Below are 26,413 nucleotides of genomic sequence, written 5' to 3'. Positions count from 1 at the left end.
GGAGGGGTTCTGGACTTCCCAGCTATGTAACCTCAGGCACATACCATAAAACCTGAGTCTGTTTCTCATCCATTAACACACACACACACACACACACACACACACACACACACACACACACACACACCAGATAATAACAGCAGCTTTCTGATAGTTACTATGAGAGGATGCAAAGAAAGCAGTGCAGGGCAAACAGTAAGTGCTCAATAACTGCCGTCATTTTCTGTAATCATTGGTATCACTCCAGAGAGATTATCCTTCCTTTTTTCATAAATGGGGCAGAGAAATCAGAAAAAGGCCCACAAAGAAACTGGAACTAAGAGGCAATCCCATGTTAGCCCATCTGGGCTCGAGACAGACCCTGTCCACTGCCCTCTGGTGCCCAGGACATCTCTGGGCAGCCAGTAGTGTCTGCTCTCTACACTCCAAGAGGAACCCGGGCCACCAGCTCCCTTTCTCTGAGTCCTGGCCTCTCTGGCTCACTCCATGGGAAAAACAATGGGGACGCCAAGGTAAAGCCTGTGCTGAGGAGAGCCTTAGTCTCCAGGCTTGATGGCTGCCCTGTCAGCGGGCTGCCTCTGGATCTGCCACAGCAGCAGAACAGCAGGCATTTGGGCTGGGAGAATCTCATACCAAGAGAAAAAGGACCTGGGAACACTCAGTACTGACTCTTCCACTCTGCAGCTAAATGACCTTGGACAAGTCATTCTTCCTCTCCTGAGAGGAGATCCACTTTTTATTATTTACCGCAGGAGGAGGACTAGAGACCCAGCACCATTCTTATGGGGTTCTCTAAGAAGCAACTAGAGCTGGACCCAGGCAACTGCCACATAGTTCAGTAAGGATTTTATAACAGGAATAGAACCTTCTTACATTCACCCCCACCCCCCGCCCCTTCAGAACTGCCTTGAGGAATCCCTGAGATCCCAAGGACAGTGGTCTGTGAGCCACAAATGTTGTGCATGGGCTTCTAGGCAGGCAGGACCTCAGGCTGGCCAGCAGAAGCCAGCTCCAAGCCTGTACTGGCTGGCAGGGCCTCACTGGTCCACAGGAGCTGCAAGAGGAGGCTGGCACAGGCTGGCTCTGCTGCAGGCTCCATCTGGAGGCACGGGTGGGCAGCAGGCACACAGCGCCTCTATTCTCCATCCCCTTGCCTGGGACAGGAGCTTCTCAGGGCACGGTCTCAGGCTCCAGCTTCCCACCTGCCCAAGTACTGCAGATCCTGGGGGAAGGATGCAGATGGAGCAAGCTGGACCTAGGGCAGCCGCAGAAAGGTCCTAAATGCATTCTTCCTACGCTCCTACCTTGGGGTGCAGAGGAGGTGACACGCAGAGCCGGAGTGAAGGGAACACGTGGTAGTAGTGAGTCTCAGATCTCTGGGGCAAAGCAAGAACCACGGCTGGGAACCAAGAGAAGCCAGCACACCCAAGGTCCTTTTTAGTCCTTATCTTGCTTCTCACCGTCCCAAGGGCTCATACTACTGGGCTAGTCAGTGGCCTCAGCCACCCTGGCAGATGCAGTCTCTTGGCCTTCCCTCCCCCCAACCTTCTCCAAGTCTTGGGGACTCTGGACCTCCCCAAGTATGCGGATGCCATAAACGACTGTGACACAAGTCATCAACCCTAAGTCAGTGGGGACAACCCCTGGCCAGGATGACAGCAGACCAGAGACACAGAGGATCTAGGACTGAGGTCCAGCACCCCAGCTCTGGGAGAGCTCTGGAGAGGAGGTGGGATAGGAAGCCAGGGGAAAGTGGGGAAGGGTCTGTGACCGGAGGGGGGAGGGGGAGAGGACAGGGGGAGGAGGGCGCGCTCCGCAACCTCCAGCTTTCCAGCCAAGATGTGGTCCTGCAGCACCCCAGATCCACACAGCCCTGGCCTCACGGAAGGAGCAGCGGGGGCCAGCCCGCTGGAGCCCAGCGCTCCTCGGCGACCCCTCCAGCCCCACAGAAGGTACCAGCCCATCCATCTCGGCCTGGGGAGCGGGGACCAGCAAGGAGTCCCCCATGTCCGGCCGACGGACTGGCCAGGGAGCCCACAGCCCGCAACTCAGTTCCCGGGCTCGCTCCCCATTCCTCTCTCTGGGCTGGAGGCTGGGCCTAGATGTAGCGTCCCCCCCCCCCCCGGCCCGCCCGCCCGCCCCGTGCCACCTGATCCCCACGTCCCCACATGCCTACCTGGGCCTGGGGGTCCCCATCTCGGGCCGGCTGGACGAGGGGCGGCCCCTCGGCTCCTCGGGCCCCACAGGCCGCGGGGCGGGGCAGCTCTGCGGAGCAGCCGCGCGCGATACCCCGCCCGCCGTGGATGCTGACTGCGGTGGCGGCGGCGGCGGCAGCGATCGGCGTGCGCCGGGGGCTGGGCACCGTGCCCACAGCCCCGGGCCTGGCGCCCGACGTGCGCCCGCCCCCACCGCGGCCTCCGCGCCCAGCCTCGGGGCGGCCGCTCCGCCCCCTCCCCCTGCCTCCCCTCCCCCTCCTCCTCCTCTTCCTCCTCCTCCTTGCCGGTGGCTGCCCTGCCTCTGCCTCCGCCTCCTCTGCCTCCTCCCCCTTCTCCTCCTCCTCAGCCTTCCTCTCCCCTTCAGCCGCTCAGAGCGCAGACACCTCCTCCAGCTCCCCCCCCCACACACACACACCAGACCAGACCACCGCGGGGACAGGGTAGATGTCCCCACCCAGGCACTAGCCAGCCCGCCTCCCTGCCCAGCCAGGCCCCTCTGGGGGCTGGGGAAAGACAGGGAGGGAGGGAGGGGGAGGATCCTTGACTCATAGGGTGACTCAGCCTCAGTGGGTCTCCCATCCCACCTCAGCCCGATACCCTCATTCCACTGCTGTAACCCGCCTGGGACTCTGGGAAGGGCCATGGCACAGCCTCCTGGGAACCCTCCAGGTGCCTGAGTGTGTGTGTGTGTGTGTGTGTGTGTGTGTGTGTGTGTGTGTGTGTGTGTGTGTGTGTGTGTGTGTGTGTGGCAGAACTCATGATGCAAAACCACGCTAAGCCCTGCTCCTCTGTTCCAGCCACACTGTGACAACTTGGAAAGTCACTCTCCATCGGGCAAGCCTTCTCATCCAATCTGCAGGCCAGGACTCTGACCCCAGAAGCCTGTGAGGAGCAGGGAGCCTGGATTTCAGACCAGCCCGAGGTCCCCAAGTACCCCTGGCCACTTGCTGCCATGCTTAGGGTTCCGTGTGGGAAGATGGCATACAACCCACATTTGGTTATCAAACAATGCTGCCCATAAGTCCACACTAGAGGCCCACCTGACCCCCGTGGCCAAGCCAGGCACACACAGCTCTTCCTCCATCTTGCCAGATGTGCTGCATAGCTATGTTTGGCCATTGTGGGACACAGCACAGGAAAGCCACCCAGATGGAAGCTGACCCCTCTGTGTCCCCATGCTACGATTGCTTCCATGTGCGACTCACCAGCGGATTGCCATTTCCACTCTGTGTGTCCCACACTCCGGGGACAGGCCACCCGCCGCCTCTACACTCAGGTGCCATCATGGTGTCTTTCCAGCCTAAGTCCTAGTCCCAAACCTAGGGTACAGGCTAGGCCCTCTCCCAGCACCCCTTACACAGCCCAAGAGGGTGACTAACTTCCTTTGTCTCACCCCACACTAGGCCTTCCCTTCTCTCAGTTAAACACAAACTCCTGCATCAGAAGCCTTCGCTGTCCCTCTTTGCCATTTAGGCTCAGGGATGGGCGAGAGCAGAATGAAGTGAGCCTCCCATGCCCTTCTCCAGACAGAGCCCCCTCCAGGCCTCCATGAATTCAATTCCCCCAGAGAGCCCACGTAGGCCCTGGAGTGTGGCCTTGGAGAAGGGGCTGCCACTGGGATAGCCGCAGTTTGATTTCAGTTCATATGCGTTTATTCCAGTGAATGAGTGAAACCATCAGTCATAGTTAGGAACTACGCTAGATCCACTTACCGTTCCATATGCACATAGGCTTCCAAGTTGACTCTCAGCCTCCTCTGCTGGCTGGCCTTCCCACATCACCAGCTTCCCCTGCTGCATCAGGGCCCTCCTGCTCCTCCAAGCTCAACCCCTCCTGGGGCATCCCCTGTCCCTTCCCCAGACAAGCGCCTTCCCACACATGCGCGCGCGTGCGTGCACACACACTCACACTCACACACACACACACACTCCTCCCGTGGGGCACAGCCCGTTCTCACCCTCCCCAGCCACATGGAGCCTCTTACTTTCCCAGGAAAATCCAGGCTACACTCCAGGACCAAAGCAGGATGTTCCCAGACTTCACTCTGGATTTAAACCCAAAGGATCCAATTCACATCCGGCTAACGGGACACATTAAAACTTAAGCTACTTCTAGCATGATTATTATTTCTACGTTTGTTATTGATACCATTATTTCCTGGTTATTATTTTCTATTATTGGCTCTTTCCAGTTTGCAAAGTACTCCATTTTCACAGCATCTTATGAGTTCGGATCACTCTTCTAGAATGCTCCCCATTTATAAGTAGGGAGCCAAGGCTCAGAACAGTGAGTGACTTGGCCAAGGTCACACTTGCACAGTCATATGGGCTCTGTGGCGCAGACACTTTCCACTTTCCCCAACAATACCCCTTTTCAGAGAAATCAAATATTGGGATAGGATTGGGGGGGGGCCTCCACAGGCATCATTTGAAGCCACTACCCAGTTTTCTTGACTACTTTCATTCCTCAAGTAACAAAACTGAGGCTGGGAACCCACGGTTCATCCCAGTAACCAGTCCTAGCTACTCAGGAAGCTAAGAACTGAGGATCACAGTTCCAAGACAGAAAGAGCAGGAAAGTTCTTGAGAACAGTGGCTCAAGTGATACAGAGGCTAACCTTGTGCACAAAAGCTCAGGGCTAACACCTAGGCCCAGAGTTCAAGCCCCAAGACAGGCAAAAAAAGAAGAAGAAGAAGAAAGAAAAGAACAAGAAAAAAAGAAAGAAGGAAAGAAAGAGAAAGAAAGAAAGAAAGAAGGAAAGAGAGAAAAAAGAAGGAAGGAAGGAAGGAAGGAAGGAAGGAAGGAAGGAAGGAAGGAAGGAAGGAAGGAAGGAGTCATAGGAACAATACTCAGCTAGACTGAGTCTTATAAAAGCCCCTATGGAGGGACTGAGAATGTGGCTTAGTGGTAGAGTGCCTGCCTAGCATGCATGAAGCCCTGAGTTCAATTCTTTAGCACCAACCACATAAACAGAAAGAGCTTGAAGTGGTGCTGTATCTCAAGTGGTAGAGTGCTAGCCTTGAGCCAAAGAAGCTCAGGGACAACACCCAGGCTCTGGGTTCAAGCCCCAGGACTGGCATGCATGCATGTACAAATAAACAAACACCTCCATGGAGAAATGCCAGCAACCTAGCCAGCAGCCCTGGTTCATCCTTGTCCTGTGTTAGACAGGTTATTTGACCTCTCTGGGCTTCCATTTTCTCACACACCTATAAATTGGGAGAAGCTCTCTCTACCCCGTACCAGTGACTAGGTTGTTGTGATGGAAGGCCAGTAAATGCTGGCAGAAAAGAAAGGCCAGAACTCCTCGTCCCCCTCTCTGCTTTGTCTAGGAGCTAGAAGGAATTATTTTCTCTTATAGTTTAACTTGATGAAGAAACTTGAAGGTACAAAAGTCCAGCATAGGGAAAAGCAGGAAATAGGCAGAAGTGATTCACCCACCGGCTGTGAGAAAAAGCACATTTTCAGCCCCAATCTCCACCCCACTGATGGCAAGGCAGAAACAACCAAATACTTCAGGCAGGCCCCCCTCGCCTCCTGCAGCCCCTTTAACCTTCCAAAGGAGGAGAACAGGGCCTTGATAGAGACTTGCTGAGGTTACTCACAAGTAGTCATCTCAGTACATCTAGCCACCAAGGACCCCTTGGTCCTAACGGGTCAGAATGTGGTGGGGGTACTCTCGGCTCAGAGTTTCAGTCTTACCTTCAACAAGCAGTAACATTCACACCCAGCCAAGTCCTGAGCACTAGAGGAGGAAGAACTGGGGAGTTTCTGTCCTTGATTTTATAATCAACCCAGTGGAGGAGGGCAGCACACAGGCAGCACATCAGAGATTAATCTCACAAACCAGGCATGGTAGCATATACCTGTAATCTCAGCAGACTCAGGATGACAGTGAGACCTCTATCTTCAAACAAACAAACAAACAACCCCACGGAAGCTAACCACAAAAAGATTAATCTCACTGCCATTTTCTGATTTCTTCCTCTGGCCTGGCACTAGACGTGCATTCATTTGTTTAATCCTTAAACAATCCTTAAAACAATTCTCTGGCTCTGAAGTTACTAATCCCTTTTACAGCTGAAGTAACTGAGGCTCAGAGGGTTTATGGACTTGTCAAAGTTCACTCAGTAATAAATGCCAGAGCCAGGATGTGTCTGCCAGGTCTATGGTTTGTCAAACCCTGAGCTTCAAGCCTTGGAATGTCCTCTCTGCTCTCGGGCTGTGCTAATCAACATGGTGGCCACCAGCCACATGTGGCTATCCAACATCCAGAATGAACATAAACATAAAAATATACACTCAACTTTAAAGATTTAGTACAAAAGGGGCTGGGAATGTGGCTTCGTGGTAGAGTGCTTGCCTAGCATGCATGAAGCCCTGGGTTCAGTTCCTCAGTACCACATAAACAGAAAAAGCTGGCAATGGTGCTATAGCTCAAGTGGTAAAGTGCTAGCCTTGAGCAAAAGAAGTTCAGGGATGGTGCCTAGACCTTGAGTTCAAGCTCAAGGACTGGCAAAAAAAAGTACTAAAATAAAAATGAACATAGACCTTGCTTGAAATTTTTGTACTGAAAAACTGTGCTAAATAAAAGATGCTTTTAGAATAATTTCATTTATTTCACAGGTCTTTTTCTTTTTGTGCTGGCACTGGTGTTTGAACTCAGGGCTTCAAGCTCTCACTTGGCTTTTTCATCCAAGACTGGCACTCTCCCACTTGAGCCATACCTCTACTTCCTGCTTTTGGTTGGCTAATTATAGATATGAATCTCCTGGACTTTTCTGCCCTGGCTGGCTTTGAGCTGTGATCCTCAGATCTCAGCCTCCTGAGTAGGTAATACCTGGCTTATTTTTACTTTTAAGTCTTAGTCTTGCTTTGTTGCTCAAGCTACCTCCTGGGATCTTGGAATCCTTCCATTCTCTTGAATGGCATGTGCCACTAGGTGGAGTACTGTGTGTGTGTGTGTGTGTGTGTGTGTGTGTGTGTGTGCGTGTGCATGTGTATGTGTGTGTGTATGCGTGTATGTGTGGGGGGGGTACACGTGTACCCACATAATAGTGCTTGAAGTCAGGGCCTAGGTTTTACGTTCACAGCTGGCGCTTTACCATTTGAACCATGCCTCCAATTCATTTTTTACAGGTTAACTGGAGATAAGAGTCTCTTAGATTTGTCTGCCTGGGCTGGCTTTGAACTGCAATCCTCAGAAATCAGCCTCCTGCATGGCTAGGATTATAAGCATGAGCCACCAGCACCTGGTTTCATGTTGTATTTCTTTTAACCAGCACAGGTTTAGCTATTCTCAAGTCTTCATCCAGCCCGTGGGGATGAGAAAAGGTTTCCTGGAGGAGGAAGCAGCGAAACCAAGAAGACAGAGGAGGAAGAGGGTATTTCAGGGCAACTGGCTTTGATCCCAGAGGGCAGCAGGGCCTGGGTGGGATGAGCTGAGCCAGAGGGAGGAAGTGACCAAAGCCAAACCTTCCAGAGCAGCGTTCCCTGAAGGCTGGAAAGTTCTGCCTGGCAGGGCTGCTCCCCCTGAGTGCTGGTCCTGCCCGCAAGGCACTGCACAGTGGCTGTGCTTGAATAGAGGGAGCAGGCGGGGGGACAAACCACAGCACCTACGGGGCAGGGCCTCCTCTCCCCAGCTGCTCCCAGGCCCCGCTCCTTTCCACTCTTCTAGGAAGCCCCCGCAAAGCACTGCAAACCCCACAGGCCTCCCCGTGGTACCTTCCAGCTAGGTGGTGGGAAGCACAGTCCTGCATGAATCCTCACATCTCAGCCTCCTGAGTAGCTAGGATTACAGGCGTGAGCCACTGGCGCCTAGCTTGTCTCACTTCTAAACTAAGCCCTTTGACTTTTCTCAAAGGTGGGAAGATTAGCAACCCCAAACCCACATCCAGGCCCCCCACAGGGCTGGCGTCTCATGGATTGGACAGTTGACAGCCATTTCTGGCCAAAAAAAAAAGCCATTTTCCCGGTGACACACCCAGGCGTAGGTCCTGCTCTCCTTCTGGTGAAGGGCCTTTGGTGGCACCCCATCCCTGATGGCACCCCACTTCCACCTGGTTTTACCTAGCTCTTCAGCTCCGAGTGAGGCACTTGGTCAGGCTGACCCTGCCCTCAATTTCACCCATTCTCTTTCCTCTATCCTTTGCCCTGACCACTTTTTCCTTTTCCAATAGCCATTCTTCCAGAATCTTCCAGAGTTTTTTTGTTTTTTGTTTTTTTTGCTTCCCCAGCTTCTCTAGCCCTTGTGGCTAGAAATAACCTGTTTGTCTGTCCCCTTCCCTCTCATGAATGACTTGCTGAAGAACCTTCATTTTCCAATGCATGCTAGGTTTTAAGGACAGAGACGAGCCAGGTGCCAGTGGCTCACACCTGTAACCCTAGCTACTCAGGAGGCTGAGATCTGAGGATCCTGGTTCAAAGCCAGCCTGGGCAGGAAAATCCATGAGACACATTCTCCAATAAACCACTCAGAAAACCGGAAGTGGCATGGTGGCTCAAGTGGTAAAGCACTAGCCTTGAGCTGAAGAGCTGAGGGATAGCGCCCAGGCCCAGAGTTCAGGCCCCAAAACCGACCAAAAAAAAAAAAAAAAAAAGGACAGAGACTACTTCGCATTCTTTATCTCATGAGGACCTAGCTCAGTACTCAGCTCCTAATATGAGCATAGTATGTGTGTCTCTTGGACCACCTTCACTGCCAGAGCTAGAAGCTAGGGAGCAAGTAGGAGCCAGGAGTTCACCAGAATGCCAGAACATCCCATTTTCTCATGGGTCCTCATACTTCTGGCCACTCTCCCTTACCTCTCTCACCTCCCTGCTTGAGAAGATCCAACTGCATTCCCACTGCATACAGACATCTACCCGACCTGCCACCTGAGGTTTAGTGTCACAGCATCGTGGGCTCCTTGCAGTCAGAACAGATCTTGCAGAGTGTCACACAAAGACTGGGCCCATGGGCAGGCAGGAGGAGAGAAGCTGTGTGTGTGCCTGTGGTCCCGGGTGCCAGAGGAGGCTGCCACGCCACCTTGGATCAGCATCATCTTCACAAAGCATGTCAAGAATCCCCCGCTTTCATGCTGGCACTGTGCCTAGCAATTTGCCTACACTTTGCATTTGAAAGCTCTTGCTTCCTTGTAAGGCAGACATGAACTATCCACCTTGATTTCACTGGGGAGGAAACCCAAGTTAAGTCACCAGTCCAAGGTTGTTCTGCTAATGACTAGCAAAGAGAGACCCAGGGTATAGGCCCAGTCACAGACCTGATTCTGAGCCTGTGTGTGTCTCTCATAACCCTGCACACATTTGATTTTAACACACATTTACTGTGGAGATGTGACATGTCTCAGAGGATAGTTACATAAGTATTTGTGTGGGTTATGATCTATACTTTTTATTTATTTATTTATTTATTGCTTGCTGGTCTTGGGCTTGAACTCAGGGTCTAGGTGCTACCCCTGAGCTATTTCTGCTCCAGGCTAATGCTCTACCACCTGAACCACAGCACCACTTCCAGTTTTCTGGTGGTTAATTAGAGATAAGAGTCCCATAGACTTTCTTGCCTAAGCTGGCTTTGAACCTTGATCTTCAGATCTGAGACTCCTGAGTAGCTAGGATTATAGTCATGGTTTTATGATCATACACTTTTCTATATCTATGTTATGTCAATAAAGAAGATTGGGGATTGGGATTTTTGTTTTGTTTTGTTCTTGAGACAGATCTATATGACTCAGGCTGGTCTCAAACTTTCAATCTTCAGTCTCCTAAATTCTGGGATTATAGACATGTACAGTGTCTCTTGTTTTTTTTTTTATACTGTCTTTGCATTTAAAACAAAGACGAGTCTGAAGACCTCATAAACCCCCCAAGCCAGGCCTGGCAAAAATTCTCCTGCCATCCATCACTCAGGTCATAAACATGTGCTTACGCTCACACTCCCAGCCCAGGCACCCCCCAGCCAGCACCACCTCCAGAAGCTGGCAATGCTCCGCCATCTGCAACCTTCTCCTCATCCATCCATCTGCAAGGACCAGACGGCCAGACCAGCCGCTGCACCACCAGTTAATCCCCAACATCACAAAACAGCCAGGCAGGGATGTCTGAATGCTCCCATCTCCTCACCCCAGCCAGGCTGGGCAGAGAAGCTGTCTGTGTATAAACACAGCCTTCTGCCTAGGTGGCTCCTGCCGGACTTCCCTGGCTAACTGGGCCCTCTGTGGCCCTTATCTCTCTGCCCGGTGGCTTTAATGGTTCTCTGGACAAGGATCAGACTCTCTTGGGAGTCTATGAGCAGCCTGAGGGCAGGATAGATACATTTATCATCTCTGTATCCCCAGTGTACCAGTGGGAAGTATGTGACATTTATTGAGCTCCTCCGTGGACCAGAACGGAGCTGCAGGAGGAAGTAAGAGCTTGCTCCAGGAAACAGCCACACCTTGCAGAAGCTCACAGTCAGTTAAAGAAAATACTGCTTGGATGCTGGTGGCTCATGCCTGTAACCTTATCTACTCAAGAGGCGCAGATCTGAGGATCTAATTTTAAAGCCAGCCTGAGCAGGAAAGTCAATGAGACTTTTATCTCCAATTAACAACCAAAAAGCCAGAAATAGAGATATGGCTCAAATGGCAGAACACCAGCCTTGAATGAAAAGGCTAAGGGACAATGCCAGGGCCCTGAGTTCAAGTCCCAGTATTGGCACAAAAAAAGGAAGAGAGGAAGGGGGGAGAGAGAGAGGGAGAGGGAGAGGGAGAGAGAAGGAGAGAATGCCAACACTAGTCAAGTGCACTATAAGACAAAGCACTCAACGTTGCAAGAGAAGGATGATATGAAGGTTTTGGGGAGCCTAGAGGAGAAAGAGATAGGAGGGGAGCAGGTGTCAGAGGTAACATTCAAAGATGAACACTAAAGGGGGAGGCAGAAAGACAAGCTAGACAGATGGAAGAGAAGCATAAAATAGGCCCAGGGGTCAGAAAGGACATTGCTGTCCATGGCCTGCACCTGGGGCTGGAAAGGCAACTGGTAAGAATGAAGCCTTAAATGATAGACCCAATGTTGCCTGTACTATGTGGCAGGAAGGGGTTTGGAGAGGAGGGAGGGAAGAAGGGAAGGAGGAAAAGGGAAAGGGAGGAAGGAAGGGAGAGAGGGAGGGAGGGAGATAGGAAGGAAGGAAGGAAGGAAAGGAGGGAGGGAGGGAGGGAGGGAGGGAAATCAGGTACAAAATATTATAAAACATACAGTCCAACTTCTACCAAATGTGTGTGTGGGTGTGTGGGTGTGTACATACATAGAAAAAAGCAAATTGGGCTAGGCACTAATGATTCACACCTATAATCCTAGCTACACAGAAGACTGAGATCTGAGAATCACAGTTCAAAGCCAGCCCGGGTAGAAAAGTCCATGAGACTTTTATCTCCAATTAATCACCAAAAAGCCAGAAGTAGAGCCATAGCTCCAGTGGTGAAGCACTACTAGCCTCGAGTTGAAAAAGCCCAGGAACAGTACCCAGGCCCTGAATTCAAGCCTAAGACTGACAGAAAGAAAGAGAAAGAGAAAGAAAAGAAAAGAAAAGAAGGAAGGAAGGAAGGAAGGAAGAAAGAAAGAAAGAAAGAAAGAAAGAAAGAAAGAAAGAAAGAAAGAAAGAAAGAAAGAAAGAAAGTAAGAAAGAAAGAACGAGAAGGAAGGAAGGAAGGAAGGAAGGAAGGAAGGAAGGAAGGAAGGAAGGAAGGAAGGAAGGAAAGAAGAACATTGGAAGGACATATTTTTACAAAACAACCAGAGGTTGTTTTATGACAGTAAGATGATTTATATGCTTGTTCAGGCTTGGTTTGGTTGCTTATATTCTGGTGTGTGTGTGTGTGTGTGTGTGTGTGTGTGTGTGTGTGTGTGTGTGTGTGTGAGTGTGTGTGTGTGTGTGTGTGTGTGTGTGTGTGTGTGTGTGTGTGTGTAGAGAGAGAGAGAATATATGTTATTTACATAAAAACCATGACAAGAAAGGCCCTTTAGCCTCTCCTCACAGCTTCTAACCTGAACCATTCAAAGTCCTTCCTAGAATCACATAGAGGCCCCTCCTCTCAGCCTCACAGCCCCCCTATTCGCTCCCTCTCTGCCTTTGAACTTTGCTGGCTCTTCCTGTTTCCTCTGAAGTTTTAGTAATTTGGAGTCCATTCAGTGATACTCCAGAGGCCTGAAACACTGGTCCCACAGGGGAAGCCCCCTCTAAAGCTCCCAGCCCCCAAATCTAACCCAGACAAAAGAGTCTTATTCCCTCATATTACAGTACATGAAAAAAATTGTTTAAGTTGGGCACCAGTGGCTTATGCCTGTAATCCTATTTATAGACTAAGATCTGAGGATTGTGGTTCAAGGCCAGCTTGGGCAGGAAAGTCTATGAGATTCTTATCTCCAATAAACTACTCAGGAAAAGCCACAAGTGGAGCTGTGGCTCAAGTGGTAGAGTGCTAACCTTGAACAAAAAAGAATCTCAGGCCTGGGCACCAGTGGCTCAGGTCTGTAATCCTAGCTACTCAGGAGGCTGAGATCTGAAGAATGCCATTGAAAGCCAGACTGGGAAGTAAAGTCCTGAGACTCTTATCTCCAATTAGCCACCAGAAAACCAGAAGTGGTGCTGTGACTCAAAATGGTAAAGCACTAGCCTTGAGCAAAAAAGCTCAAGGATAGAGCCCAGGCCCTGAGTTCAAGCCCCAGGACTGGCAACAAACAAACAAAAAACTGTTTACTATAACAAAGAAAAACAACTGTAGTACCTGCATATTTCAGCTTGGTCTTTGTACATTTTGTGTGTGGTGATGCTGGGTTTGAACTCAGGGCACCATACTTGCATACTTACTAGGCAGGTCCTCTACCACTTGAGCTATAACCTCAGCCATTTTTAATTTAGTCACTTCAGGGATAGGTTCCAGTGTTTTTTACCCAGGCTGGCCTAATCCACGATCCTCCTCTTCACATTTCCCTCGTAGCTGGACTGACATCTAGCTATTAGTTCAGATGGAATCTAACTTTTTGTCTCAGGCTGACCTGGAACATCGATCCTCATGAACTCCACCTCCTGAGTAGCTGGGATGCACCCAGTCAAGTGTGCTTTCTTATTTGTATTCCATTCAGCTGTCAAAATGCTTGCACCTGTTGTGTACTTGAGAAAACTAAGGCCCATCAACTGTAGTAGCACAACACAGGCTAAAAGTCACACAACAGATCAGGATTCAAATGCAGATCTGGTTTAGAAATAAAAGGAGCTAAACAGAAGAAATGAACAAGTGATCTAGAGCCCCTGGTCAATGAAGAAGTCATATTCCCCTGTGCCCTGCTTTCTGTCCCCTTCCTCTCTGCCTGGCAGAGCCCCCAGCTGCTATATCAACATCCCCTGCTCAGAATCTCACAAAAGCCCATCTGGGGCCACGCGCCCAGCATCTCCACACCAACTCGCATTCCCTCCCTGCTCTGGCAATGGGTCCTTGCTGTCTCCTCAGGTCTCCTAGCAACAAGGCATCCTGCAGCGCCACTCTCCACCTCTGGGCTCTTCCAGCTGGGCCTATCTTACCAAGGGAGGGGCCAGCTGGCCAGCTCCTCTCCTGGGGGTTATGGCACCCACACTTGGCAGGGGGAAGAAAGCTAGATGGAATCAGCCTGCATGGTTCCCACTCTGGGCATGCTCCCAGCTCCACATGGGGCCACTGGCTTGAACTGTGCTGACCTTTTTCCTGCACATCTATCTGCTGACTAAGACAAAATAGGAGCCAAATCCTAGGGCTTGAATTCTAGTTGATTTCTATTTATTTTTCTATTTTTTTTTTTTAAAAAGGGAGGCAAGTCAGGATCTGATGGTTCAAGCCTATAACTCAGAAGGTTGAGATCTGAGGATCTTGGTTTGAAGACAGCCTGGGCAAGAAAGTCCTTGAGACTCTTGCCTCAAATGAACTACCAAAACAGCTAGAAGTAGAGCTATGGCTCAAGTGGTAGAGCACTAGCTTTGAACAAAAAAGCGTGGGGAGGGACTGGAAATGTGGCTTAATGGCAGACTTGCTTGCCTAGCATGCATAAAGCACTGGGTTTGATTCCTCAATACCCCATAAACAAAACAAATAAAACAATAATATTTAACAAAGAAAAACTTGCCAGTCACTGGTGGCTCATGTCTGTAATCCTAGCTACTCAGGAGGCTGAGATCTGAGGATCACAGTTCAAAGCCAGCCTGGGCAGGAAAGAGTCCTTGAGACTGTTATCTCTAATAACCACCCCCCCCCATAGAAAACCGGAAGTGGCACTTTGGCTCAAGTGGTAGAGCTCTAGCCCTGAGCTGAAGAGCTGAGGGACAATACCAAGGCTCAGAGTTCAAACTCCACAACCAAATAAATAAATAAATAAATAAAAACTCAAGGACAGTACCCAGTCCCTGGTTCAAGCCCCAGCACAAAAACAAAACAAAACAAAAAACAGGGCTAGGAATGTGACTTCATGGTAGAGTATTTGCCTAGCATGCATAAAGACCTGGGTTCCAGGGTTGGGAAGGTGGCTCAGTGGTAGAGTGCTTGCCTTGCATGCATGAGGCCCTGGGTTCGATTCCTCAGCACCAACCACATAAGCAGAAAAAAAAAAGCCGGAAGTGGGGCTGTGGCTCAAGTGGTAGAGCACTAAACTTGAGCTGAAGAGCTGAGGGACAGTGCCCAGGCCCAGAGTTCAGGCCCACGGCCGGATCAAAAAAAAAAAAAAGACCTGGGTTCTATTCCTCAATACCACTAAACAGAAAAAGCCAGAAGTGGTGCTCTGGCTCAAGTGGTAGAGTGCTAGCCTTGAACAAAAGAAGCTCAGATACAGTGCCCAGGCCTGAGTTCAAGCCCTGGAACTGGCACCAAAAAAAACCAAAAAACCAAAAACAAAAACCCACAGCTGGGCACCAGTGGCTCATATCTATAATCCTAGCTACTCAGAAGGCTGTGATCTGAGGATCCCAGTTCAAAGTCAGCCTGGGCAGGGAAGTCTGTGAGACTCCAATTAACCACCAGAAAACTGAAAATGGAGCTTTGGCTCAAAGTGGTAGAATGCTAACCTTGAGTGAAAAAAAGCTCAGGAACAGCACCAAGGCCCTGAGTTGGAGCCCCATAACCCCCCACCCCCAAAAAAAGACAAATGTAAAAGGGAGTGGGGAGAGAAAAATGATTGGAGGTGAATATGATCAAAGAAATTACAGATATGTATAAAAACAGCATAATGAAACCCACTAAAAACTGTTAAAACAGAAAAAGGAGAGGGAACAAGGAGATAAGAAAGAGTAATAAGATGGTAAATTTGTGTCAAAGAGGGGTGAATTTGGGGCTGGGAAGGTGGCTCAGTGGTAGAGTGCTTGCCTTGCATGCCTGAGGCCCTGGGTTTGATTCCCCAACACCACATAAGCAAAAAGAAAAAAGCCGGAAGTGGCACTATGTATGGCTCAAGTGGTAGAGCACTAGCCTTGAGCTGAAGAGCTAAGGGACAGCGCCCAGACCCAGAGTTCAGGCCCCACGAATGGACCCCAAAAAAACCAAAAAACAAAAAAAAGAGGGGTGAATTTGTCAAAGTACATTATATATATGCATGAAAATATCACAATGAGAAACCTCTTTGTATGATTAATATACACTAATAATAAAAGAAAATCCCTTGGGCTAGGTAGGTGGCTCAGTGGTAGAGCGCTTACCTTGCATGCATGAGGCCCTGGGTTCGATTCCTCAGCACCACATAAGCAGAAAAAAAAAGCCAGAAGTGGCGCTGTGGCTCAAGTGGTAGATCGCTAGCCTTGAGCTGAAGAGCTGAGGGACAACACCCAGGCCCAGATTTGAGGCCCACCGTCCAGACCCAAAACAAAACAAAAACAAAAACAAAAAAAAGAAAATCTCATCAGGTACTGGTGGCTCATGCCTATTCCTAGCTACTCAGGAGGCTGAGATCTGAAGATCATGGTTCAAATACCAGCCTGGGCAGTTAAGTCTGCAAGACTCTTATCTCCAATTAACCACCAGAAACCCAGAAGTGGTGCTGTGGCTCAAGTGGTAGAGTGTTTGCCTTGAGCTGAAGAGCTCACGGACAGTGCCCAGGTCCAGAGTTCAAGCCCCACAACAGAAAGAAAGAGAGAGAGAGAGAGAGAGAGAAAGAGAGAGAGAGAGAGAGAGAGAGAGAGAGAGAGAGAGAGAGAGAGAGAGAGAGAGAAAGAGAGAAAGGAAGGAAGGAAGGAAGAAAGAAAGAAAGGAAGAGAGAAAAAGTCCCTAAAACCACCCAAAAAATTCTGGGATATTTTACTGTAACCATTTTGAAGCTAAATATCTTAGGAACATTTCCCCTGCCCCCTTTATAGCAACCTCTTTCTCCATCTTTTTATAGAATTTTCTTGAGAATATGCTCTGTGTTTTTGTTAGGAAGTAGGGAGCCAGGAGAAGCAAACTCAGCCTGGTGTCCCACCCCCCTACCACGCACACACACACACACACACACACACACACACACACCTACCACACACACACACACACCCCTACCACACACACACACACACACACACACACACACACACCCCTACCACACACACACACAGCCTTTTTCAGGAGCCCAGGGCAGTGTCCCCCGCCTGGAGGAGCTGACTGGGGCTGACTCTTTGAGGATCCACAGCCAGTCACCACGGGAGTGGAAGGAGATCCCTGCAGCCACGGGAGAGAGGCAGTTACAAAGCAGAGGACTATGATTAGAAAGCAAATTACAGGCCTCCCCTACAGGCCTCTCCATCTCACAAAAACTCCCCAGCTGTCCAAAGGCCTTCACACAAGTTGCTCAGTGTTTTCAGAGACCAAGAACACACACACACAAGGCGGGAGAGACGTGGAAATGTGAGCATGAGCGAGAAACCCACAGCTGAGGCTGAAAACTGTGTCCTTGGGTAGAGACTGAGGCCACGGGGCGGCAGCACAGCACGGCTCAAAGCAGGGCCTTGGCAGAGAACAGCGCTCCAGCCTGCTCCAAGGCTTCCTGGCTGGCAGGGAGACTTGAGCTAGTAAGCCAGCCTCTCCGAGCCTTTATTCTCACAACTGCCAACTTGGGCTAATTTTATCTGCCATACACAGTGCATATGGGGACCCACTGAGGCAATATGTCAGGTGTTTAACCCAGTTCCTGGCACATGCTAAGTACACAATAAACAGTGCTTAAAAAAGAAAAAGAAAAGAAAAAGTGCTAACCACTTCTGGGTGCACATCCAAACAAAATGACAGCAGTGTCAAAGAGATATTTATGCACCCAACGCCACAGCAGCCTTATACACAATAGCCAAGTGGTAGAAGTTAAAAAGTACGCATCCAGAACAAAATGTGGCGCATGCACACAATGGAATACTATTCAGCTTTAGAAAAGACAGCCATTCTGACAGGCTACAACATGACTGAAGCTTGGGAACAGTATGCTAAGTGAAATAAGCCATTCACAAAAAGACAAATGCTGCATAATTTCACTTACATAAGATACCTAGTCAGACTCACAGTAGCAGAAAGTAGAACACTGGGGGGAGGGGGAGGTTATTGTTTAATGGATATAGGGTTTCAATTTTCTTTTGTTTTTGCTTACAACAGCAGTGCTGGCTTCAAACTTTGTATCCTCAGGCCTCAGCCTCCTGAATACTGAGAATTACATGCATGAACTGAGTTTTACTTGTTCAAGATAAAAGAAAGTTCTAGAGATAAGTGGTGATGATGGCTTCACAATGAAAATATACTTGACACCACTGAATGAGACATTTAAACATGGTTAAGATGGTAATTTTTAGGGTATGTGTATCTTGCCACAATTTTTTAAAAAATTAAAGTGCTAAACAGAAAAACAAGTCAGAGAAGCCAGTTGTTGGTGGCTCACAAGCTACTCAGGAGGCTGAGATCTGAGTATCCTGACTCAAAGCCAGCCTGGACAGGAAAGTCTGTGAGACTCTAATCTCTAACCATCAGAAAGTGGACCTATGGCTCAAATGGTAAAATGCTAGCCTTGAACCAAAGAGTTCAGGAACAGTGCCCAGGCTCTGAGTTCAAGTCTCATGAAAGAAAGAAAGAAAGAAAGAAAGAAAGAAAGAAAGAAAGAAAGAAAGAAAGAAAGAAAGAAAGAAAGAAAGAAAGAAAGAAAGAAAGAAAGAAGAAAGAAAGAGGGAGCGAAGGAGGGAGGGAGGGAGGGAGGGAAGGAAGGAAGGAAGGAAGAAAGGAAGAAAGGAAGGAAGGAAGAAGAAAAGAGAATAAAAGAGTAAAAGATGAAGCTAGAGAGATAGGGAGAACTGTAAAAGTGAGACCACAGTAAGTTGGAGATGATGTGATGATCCAAAGGAGAGACATATTCACACAATCTTAAGCCGCCCAACCACCTAGTCTGTGGAAACTTCCATTTATTTTGCCATTCTTATTTTGTGTGGTGTCAAGTTTAAGTTTATATATTCAAACTTGAAGAGTTTAATAACTTCTATAAGTCTCATTCTCAGAGGTAGCCTTATGGATAGGGCAAGAATTTGGGGGCAGACAGGCCTGGGTTTAAATCTCAGCTCCATCTCTTCCCCGCTGAGTAGCCCTTCACTTATTTATGTATTAGATGTATACACTGTGGGCTAAAAACTTAGGCTGTAATGTTGGTGGACACAGGACTTGAGCAATGGCCTCTTCCATCTAATCTGATAGGAAGCTGGCTTCACTCAGCCATCAGAGCATAGAATGAGGAGAGATACATAAAGGAACTTGCTATGGAATAAGCATTCAGTGACTAAGAGCTGTATCCTTAATGTTATGACTGGGGCCTATTGGCCTACATTTTTTGTAGCATTAGGGACTAAACCCAGGGTCTCACACTTGCTAAACAGGTTCTCTACCCTGAGCTACATGGTGTATGTCTTTAGCAGGTAGCAAGAAGGAGCTCAGTCACAAAGCTCTAGCTCTCAGTTCCTCTTGTGGAGCATTAAAACCAGTGAAGAAGATGGGTACCAATAGCTTACACTTGTATTCCTAGTTACTGAAGAGGCTGAGCTCTGAAGACTGTGGTTCAAAGCCAGCCCAAGGAGGAAAGTTCAGGAGATGCTTAACTAGCAAAAAAAAAAAAAAAAAAAAAAAAAAAAAAAAAAAAAGCTGGATGTGGAGGCTTGGATCAAGTAGAAGAGCACTAGCCTCGAGAGGAAAAAGGCCCTGTACTCAAGCCCCAGTACCAGCACAAATATATAAACAAATAAGCAAGCAAGACAGCAAAGCCTCATTTTACAGACAACAGAAATAAGACCTGACAATAAATAAGAAATAAGAAATGACTTCCTTGATGTCAGAAAACAAGTTAAATAGAATTGAGGCAGGCACCAATGGCTCACGTATGTAATCCCAGGTACTCAGGGGGCTGAGATCTGGGGACTGCAGTTTGAAGCTAGCCTGGACTAAAAAATCCCCATGGGACCCTAATCTCCAATTAACCACCAGAAAACCAGAAATGGAGCTGTGACTCAAAGTGCTTGAGCACTAACCTTGAGCAAAAGAACTCAGGGATAGCACCCAGGCCCTCAGTTCAAGCCCCACGACACACACACACACACACACACACACACACACACACACACACACACACACACACACACACACACACACACACACACACACACACACACACACACACACACACACACACACACGAATTGAACTGGAACCCAGATTTCTCAATCCCTGTTGACTTAGTCCCAAGAGAAGAAACTCTTCCTCTCAAGACAGCCGTATCTGTGTGTTCAGAGATGAAAGAAGGTTATCTTTCCGTTCCTGAAGACTACTTATTGAAACTACCTTGCCCCCAGGTAGGTCATGCCAGAAGCAGGGTGGGGCTCCACGCAGCAGGACCAGGCCAACTGGGCCAGCAGCCAGCGTGGCGCCAAAAGCACAGCTCAGGGCCCTCTCACCGGCTACATAATAAAGTAATTATGGGATTAGGGATAAAATTAGTTACTTGTGTAATTATTTTCCTTAGAATGAGAGCAGAATGGGCCTTTTGAAAGTGTTGTGCCGTAGCCCGCCCAAGAGTATTCATGGAGTCACAGATGAGTACATATAACCCTCACGCTTGCCTGCATACCCATACATGCGTGCACACACGCGTGCACGTGCGCACACACACACACACACACACACACACACACGCAACAGTGATGGCACTTTAAGGAAATGGCACTTGGCTTCCTGTACCGCATAGTGGGTCCTACCTCTATCTTGAAGGTTAGGTATTACATTCCTATTTTTTTTGGGGAGGGGTGGTGGGGGAAGGTCCTGGGGGCTTGAACTCTGGGCCTGGGTATTGTCTATGAGATTTTTGTTGTTGTTGTTGTTAAAAGGCCATCAGGACCTGAGGTCATGAATCAAAAGAGATTCCTGGGATTCACTGCTGTGGTAGGCAGAATAATGCACACACACACACACACACACACACACACACACACACACACCAGTATATCCATATCCTTATCCCCATCATCTGTGAATACATTACCTCACCTGGCAAAAGGGACTCTTCACATGTGATTAGGACTCTGAGATGGAGAGGTGATCCTAGATTATCTTCAAGGTCCAGTGTAATCACAGGGTACTTAGACAGGAAAGAGAAGGCAGGGGGAAGAGCCAGAGGGGATGTGCTGAGAGGGTAGAAGCCGGGGTGAGGTCACTGCTAGACGAGGCCAGGAATCCCGTCATGGCGGCAACCTGACCATGCTTTCAAGGCCAAGGTATAAATCCTCCCCCTGGTAGCTACCTAGCACTCTGGTTTTTGCCCCAGAAGGCTAAAATGTTCAGATTTCAAGTCCTGGGACTTGAACTCAGGACCTGGGCACTGTCCCTGAGCTTCTTTTGCTCAAGGCTAGCACTCTACCACTTGAGCCACAGCACCACTTTTGGCTTCCTTTGTGTATGTGGTACTGCAGAATGGAACCCAAGCTTCATGCATGCTAGGCGAGCATTCTATCACTAAGCCATGTCCCCAGCCCTGTTCAGATTTTTTAAATTGCAGATACAGGAGATAATTTTGTCTTTTTTAATCCACTAAATGTGGGGTAAGTTGTCAGGTCAATAGCAGAAAAGGAATCCAGCCTCCTGAGGAGTGACCTTGGGAGCTTACCTCCTCCAGGACCAGCCAAGGGCCTTTCTGGGGTTAGATGTAGTCTGAATGGAAGAGGTTGGTGGGGGATCCGAGCCCTCAAACCAGAAAGAGACCACTGGTGGACAGAACAGAGGAGAACAAGGGAGAAGACCCACTTTGTGAACTCAACTCTTCCAAAGTATTCTCCACCTTAGGGACAGCCACCCTATCAACCAAAGATCCTAGAGTCAGGATAGGAGACAACCCACGAGACTGGAAGCTGTTCTGCTCTTATCTCTGCTCCTGAGCCGTGAGATGAGCAGCCCCTTCCTCTTGCAAGGCTCTGTCCAGGGCATGGCCCCAGTGCTGGACTGAGGCTCATGTGGCTAGAAAGCTCCAGAAGAACCTGGGGGGTGGGAATGAGAGGATATAGGCCTACAAAGCACAGGTTCAGCTGAGGAGACAGAGGCAAGGCAGCGGGGAGGGGCCTGACTTAAACTTTGACAGCTGGACTCCATGTCCTGCTCTCCCCCCACCCATCTAATCTCCCTTATAGCTGAGAATAAAGAATAAAGAGAGGGGCAGAGAGTGGTGGGGATACGGAACAGGCTCTTCAGACCCCAGGGAACTTAAAAAAACAAAAAGAAAACAGGTCTTGCTGTGCACCAGTGGCTCATGCCTGTAATCCTAGTTACTCAGGAGACTTGAGATGGTAGTGTAAAGCCAGACTGGGCCGGAAAGTCTGTAAGACTCTTATTTCCAATTAAGCACCAAAAAGCCAGAAGTGGAGCTGTGACTCAAGTAGTAAGGGTGCTAGCCTTGAGGGGGAAGGCGATGGTACAGAGGTGGGGGGAGGGAAGGAAAAGCTCAGAGACAGGGCCCAGGCCCTAAGTTCAAGACCCAGGACCAGCACAAACACTAAAACAAACCAGATTCTGTACCAGGCACTGGTGGCTCACACGTGTCATCCTAGCTCCTCAGGAGGCTGAGATCTGAGGATTGCATTCAAAGCCAACCCTGGGCACGAAAGTCTATGAGACTCTTATCTCCAGAAAACCAGAAGTGGCCTGTGGCTCAAGTGGTAGAGCACTCACCTTGAGCTGAAGAGCTGAGGTACAGCGCCCAGGCCCAGAGTTCAAGCCCCATGACCGACCAAAAAAAACAAAGAACAAACAAAAAACAACAGATTCTGCTTATTCCACCTTGCCTTGGGAGACTGAATGACACCCACAGCTTTTGCCCTAGAACTTCCCTGGTAGATCTCCTGAAAGGAGGCGTGTGGACACAGAATGAGCCCTTTCTGCAGGCCTCCTTGCTAAAGCAAAAGCTGCATGGAGCCTCCAAGTGCCCATCAGGAAAAGGGGCTGCCCGTCCTGTGCAGAGTGGAGTAACTGGTAATGCCACCCAGGCACTCTGGAAGGATGGATGCAGATGCAAACTGTGGGCAGCACAGACCTATTAAACAGGATTGTAGCTATTCAAAGAAAGAGCAAAGAGAGGAAAAAAATTGGGAGGAAATGCACCAGACTCTTAATGATACTCAGGAGTCACCTTCTGCCTCCTGTTCACCAAATCTCTCTACTGTATGATCATTTTCATAATTAAAAAATATTAAAAAAAGATACAGTCACTGCAGGAGCAGGGCTAGGCCCCAGAGGCACAAGAGAAGCTGGGGGGAGGCCAGAAAGAAGGCTGCATCTGGAGGATGGGAGGGAAAAGCTGGGAGAGAGTGAGGGAAGCAGCAACACTATCCAAAAAGGAAAATACTCTTAGCTGGGCACCAGTGGCTCACGCCTGTAATCCTAACTACTCAGGAGCTGAGATCTGAGGATCATGGTTCAAAGCCAGCCTGCCCAGGCTGACTTTGAAAGGCCATGAGACTCTTATCTCCAATAAACTACACAGATAAAGCTAGAAGTAGCACTGTGGCTCCAGTGGTAGAGCACTAGCCTGGAGCAAAGAAAAAAAAAGCTCAGGGACAGCATCAATGCCCTGAGCTCAAGCCCCAGGACCAGCCTCCCCCCCAAAAATGTATTCTTTACCTGAGTTATGTAACTGGAACTTCCTGCTGTATATCACCTTTCTAATAACAATTTTAAAAAAATTTTTTTTTTTGGGGGGGGGGTCCGGTCGTGGAGCCTGAACTCTGAGAGGCCTGGGCACTGTCCCTCAGCTCTTCAGCTCAAGGCTAGCGCTCTACCACTTGAGCCACAGCGCCACTTCCGGCTCTTTTCTTTTTGCTTATGTGGTGCTGAGGAATCGAACCCAGGGCCTCATGCATGCAAGGCAAGCGCTCTACCACTGAGCCACCTTCCCAGCCCACAATTTTATTTATTTATTTATTTATTTATAATTTTTTTTTGGGTCCGGTTGTGGGGCCTGAACTCTGGGCCTGGGCGCTGTCCCTCAGCTCTTCAGCTCAAGGCTAGTGCTCTACCACTTGAGACACAAGCGCCACTTCCGGCTTTTTACTTTTTGCTTATGTGGTGCTGAGGAATCGAACCCAGGACCAGCCCACAATTTTAAAAAAATTTAAAGAAAAGAAGGGTGCAGTGGAGGAGCAGAGAAAGCTCCAGAGGCATCATGAGTGGGGTTAGTGTGGCCTGGGAGTCACCAGTGACCCAAGGCTCGCTCCCCAACCCCTAATGGCATTCATAATGCAAATGCAAGATCACATGGCCCACACAAGCACCATGGCCATGAGGAAGCTGCAGTATCCTCACCAGTGTCCCCAGGAGTGAGAACCTACGAGAAGCAATAACTGCCACACCCAGCCATAGGCCAGCCCAGCCCAGGGGAATAGCAGGGGAGTGGGCGCTCATGAAGAAGGGCCTGGACAGACTTGCTAGTGTCCTCAGGATGGGACTTGCTTAGTCATGCCACTTGTATGTCCCTTCCGAGCATGCACACACTTCTTGGCCCAGCCCTTCCCCCAGCCCTGTTGAGACATGTCCTTTACATTCTTTGATGCAAGGGCAGGACATGCCCAGAGTCACGTGCACGCAGACACACCTTCACTGCCGCCCCCTCCCTCCCCGTCTTCTCCTGAGTGCCCCCCCCACTTCCTCCTTCTCTGCCCACCTGGTCACTGACCTCAGACAAGCCCGAGCCCAACAGGCAAAGTTCTGGCAAGTCGTGCCTGGCTCCTATGTCCCATCACTTCCTCCCACTACACCCACGGTGGGCAGTGGCTAAGTCCAGGCTGCTGCAGGGCCCAGGGCCACAAGACTAATATGACTCTGGGCTCTGGTGTCTGACCCTCAGTCTTGGTGAGTCAACAAGAAGCAGGGTTGAGTCACCCCAAGATGTCCTCCCTTCCAGTCTGTTGAGAAAAACGGACATTGTGTACGTTGTGGCCCACAGGCGGGACTGGAGCTTCCTCGGGTGGGGACCAGCCCCTTCCCGGCAGAGCGCTGTGTCAGTACAGTCCTCTGTTTTCAGAACTGTTTCAGCACATCGGAAACATCCTCGTGGAGGTCCCTGGAGAACCTTAAAAGTGTCATTCAGGCGTGAGCTCTGACACAGGCCTCCCTACTCAGACACGGCCCGCCTGAGGCGGCACTTTGCTATTCCTGCCATTGGCACTGCCGGGATTGAGAGCCCATCTGAGGGCTGTGCACATGGTGCCATGGGGGCTGCGGCCCAGGACCCCGCCTTGCGGACTTCCCTCACCTCGGCCTTTCATAGCAGCGGCAGGAAGGGCACGTGGGGCCTTCTGTACAGCACATGTCATCTCGTCAGCCTCTTGGTGGCAATCCCGCAAGGTGACATTATTCCTGTGGAATAGGCACAGAAGCTGCAGCCGAACCTCCCAAGCCGAACCTCCCATGCCTCACCAGCATGGGCTAAGTTATGCCTGACACCCAGGAAGGCTAAGCTCCAAGGCTCTGCTACCTGCCTTCTCCATCCCAGCATCCACGGCTCTGTGGGCTGCCCAGCCCCACCCTGCCAGAAATGGGGTCTCCATCATTTAGCACTCCTAGACTTATTACCCTGAGGATAAGAAAGGCTGTGGGATTGGAGGCTTCTAGAAGAGGCTTCAACGAACACAACTTGCCTAGAAGGAAAGACAAAATAATGCTAAACATTGGTTGCAAACCCCTATTTTTCTCCCAGTGATAAGGATCAAACCTAGGGCCTTGTGAATGCTAGACCAAGCACTCTACCCCTTAGCTATATCATTGTCCTTGATTTTTTATTTTTTTGAGAAGAGAGTTCACTATGTAGTTGAGGCTGGCCTCAACTGGAGATCCTCCTGCCTCTGCCTCCAGAGTACTCCAGTCATGCATCAACTATTCCCACTTTCTGAATTCCCTAATCTGAACTAAAAACACGGAATGCGGTCAGAGCCTTGCAACAGGACCTTGCAAGAGGACCTCTGACCTTGGAAGGTCAGAGAAGAGAGGATCTATCTGGTCTCTGTGGTCAGAAATAAAAGTTGTAAGCATCAGGGTTTATCCCAGGGACTTACAGGAACGGAAACTTGAGACCTGAGAAGGAAAAATCTTGCCCAAGGCCAAGAGTGAGATCCTGGCTTGTCAGGATTCATATATGGATCCTTCAACTCTAGTTAGCTTTCCTGGAGCAACAAGAGTGAGGGACTGGGGATAAATGAATGGGTGTGGTAACAGGATCTGTTGTGTGGAGCATAGATCCTAACACAGTCCTTCCATGGAGACCTCAGCCTCATTTGGGCCTCTCACCCCACAGAAGGTGTAAGCAGAAGAGAGGCTCTTCCATTCACCAAAGCTCAAGCTCTACCAGGAGCCAATCAGGGCTCTGGAGGAAGGCAGAAACTTTGGTTCCCCTGGCAACGCAGACAAAGGCCTTTCCTCAGCACAGAAGCAGCAGCTGAAGTAGGGATGCTGACTGGATTCCAGTCCGCCACATAGGGCTCTCCTCTCTCCTCAGAAGCAGAAGAAACAACCCTGTCCTTCTGGGTTTAGCCCCTAAGTTCCAGTCATGCCTTTGAGCCCATCTCAGAGATGAACAGGCAGGAAGTAGGTGGACCTCAGAGTAGGAAGCCTGGAATAACAGCCAACTCCTCTTTCATGTCTGCTGGGGTCCACTGTCACCAGGCTATAACCTCCAGATGGGCTGAG

The 26,413-nt window shown here is 49.6% G+C and overlaps 1 protein-coding gene across 24 annotated transcripts in view; it reads right to left on the bottom strand.

The window, feature by feature from the left end:
• Positions 1 to 26,413, bottom strand: part of Epb41l1 (erythrocyte membrane protein band 4.1 like 1) — a 135,741-nt gene that overhangs the window by 72,896 nt on the left and 36,432 nt on the right. For 20 of the 24 annotated variants that reach the window (XM_070007188.1, XM_070007191.1, XM_070007189.1 and 17 more), the window contains one exon: positions 24,984 to 25,087. The exons of 3 other annotated variants lie outside the window; for them this stretch is intronic. In XM_070007188.1, coding sequence (XP_069863289.1) covers positions 24,984 to 25,044 — 61 coding nt within the window. In that variant the 5' untranslated portion in view covers positions 25,045 to 25,087. Of the gene's footprint in view, positions 1 to 2,176; positions 2,361 to 24,983; positions 25,088 to 26,413 lie in introns of those variants that run through there. One more of the 24 variants, XM_070007197.1, reaches the window with a different exon arrangement.

This window comes from Dipodomys merriami, unplaced genomic scaffold (assembly GCF_024711535.1).
Source record: "Dipodomys merriami isolate MVZ:Mamm:240054 unplaced genomic scaffold, mDipMer1.0.p SCAF_7, whole genome shotgun sequence".
Lineage (NCBI taxonomy): Eukaryota > Metazoa > Chordata > Mammalia > Rodentia > Heteromyidae > Dipodomys > Dipodomys merriami.
Note: the sequence above shows the minus strand (reverse complement) of the source record. Positions and strands in the feature narration are given on the sequence as shown.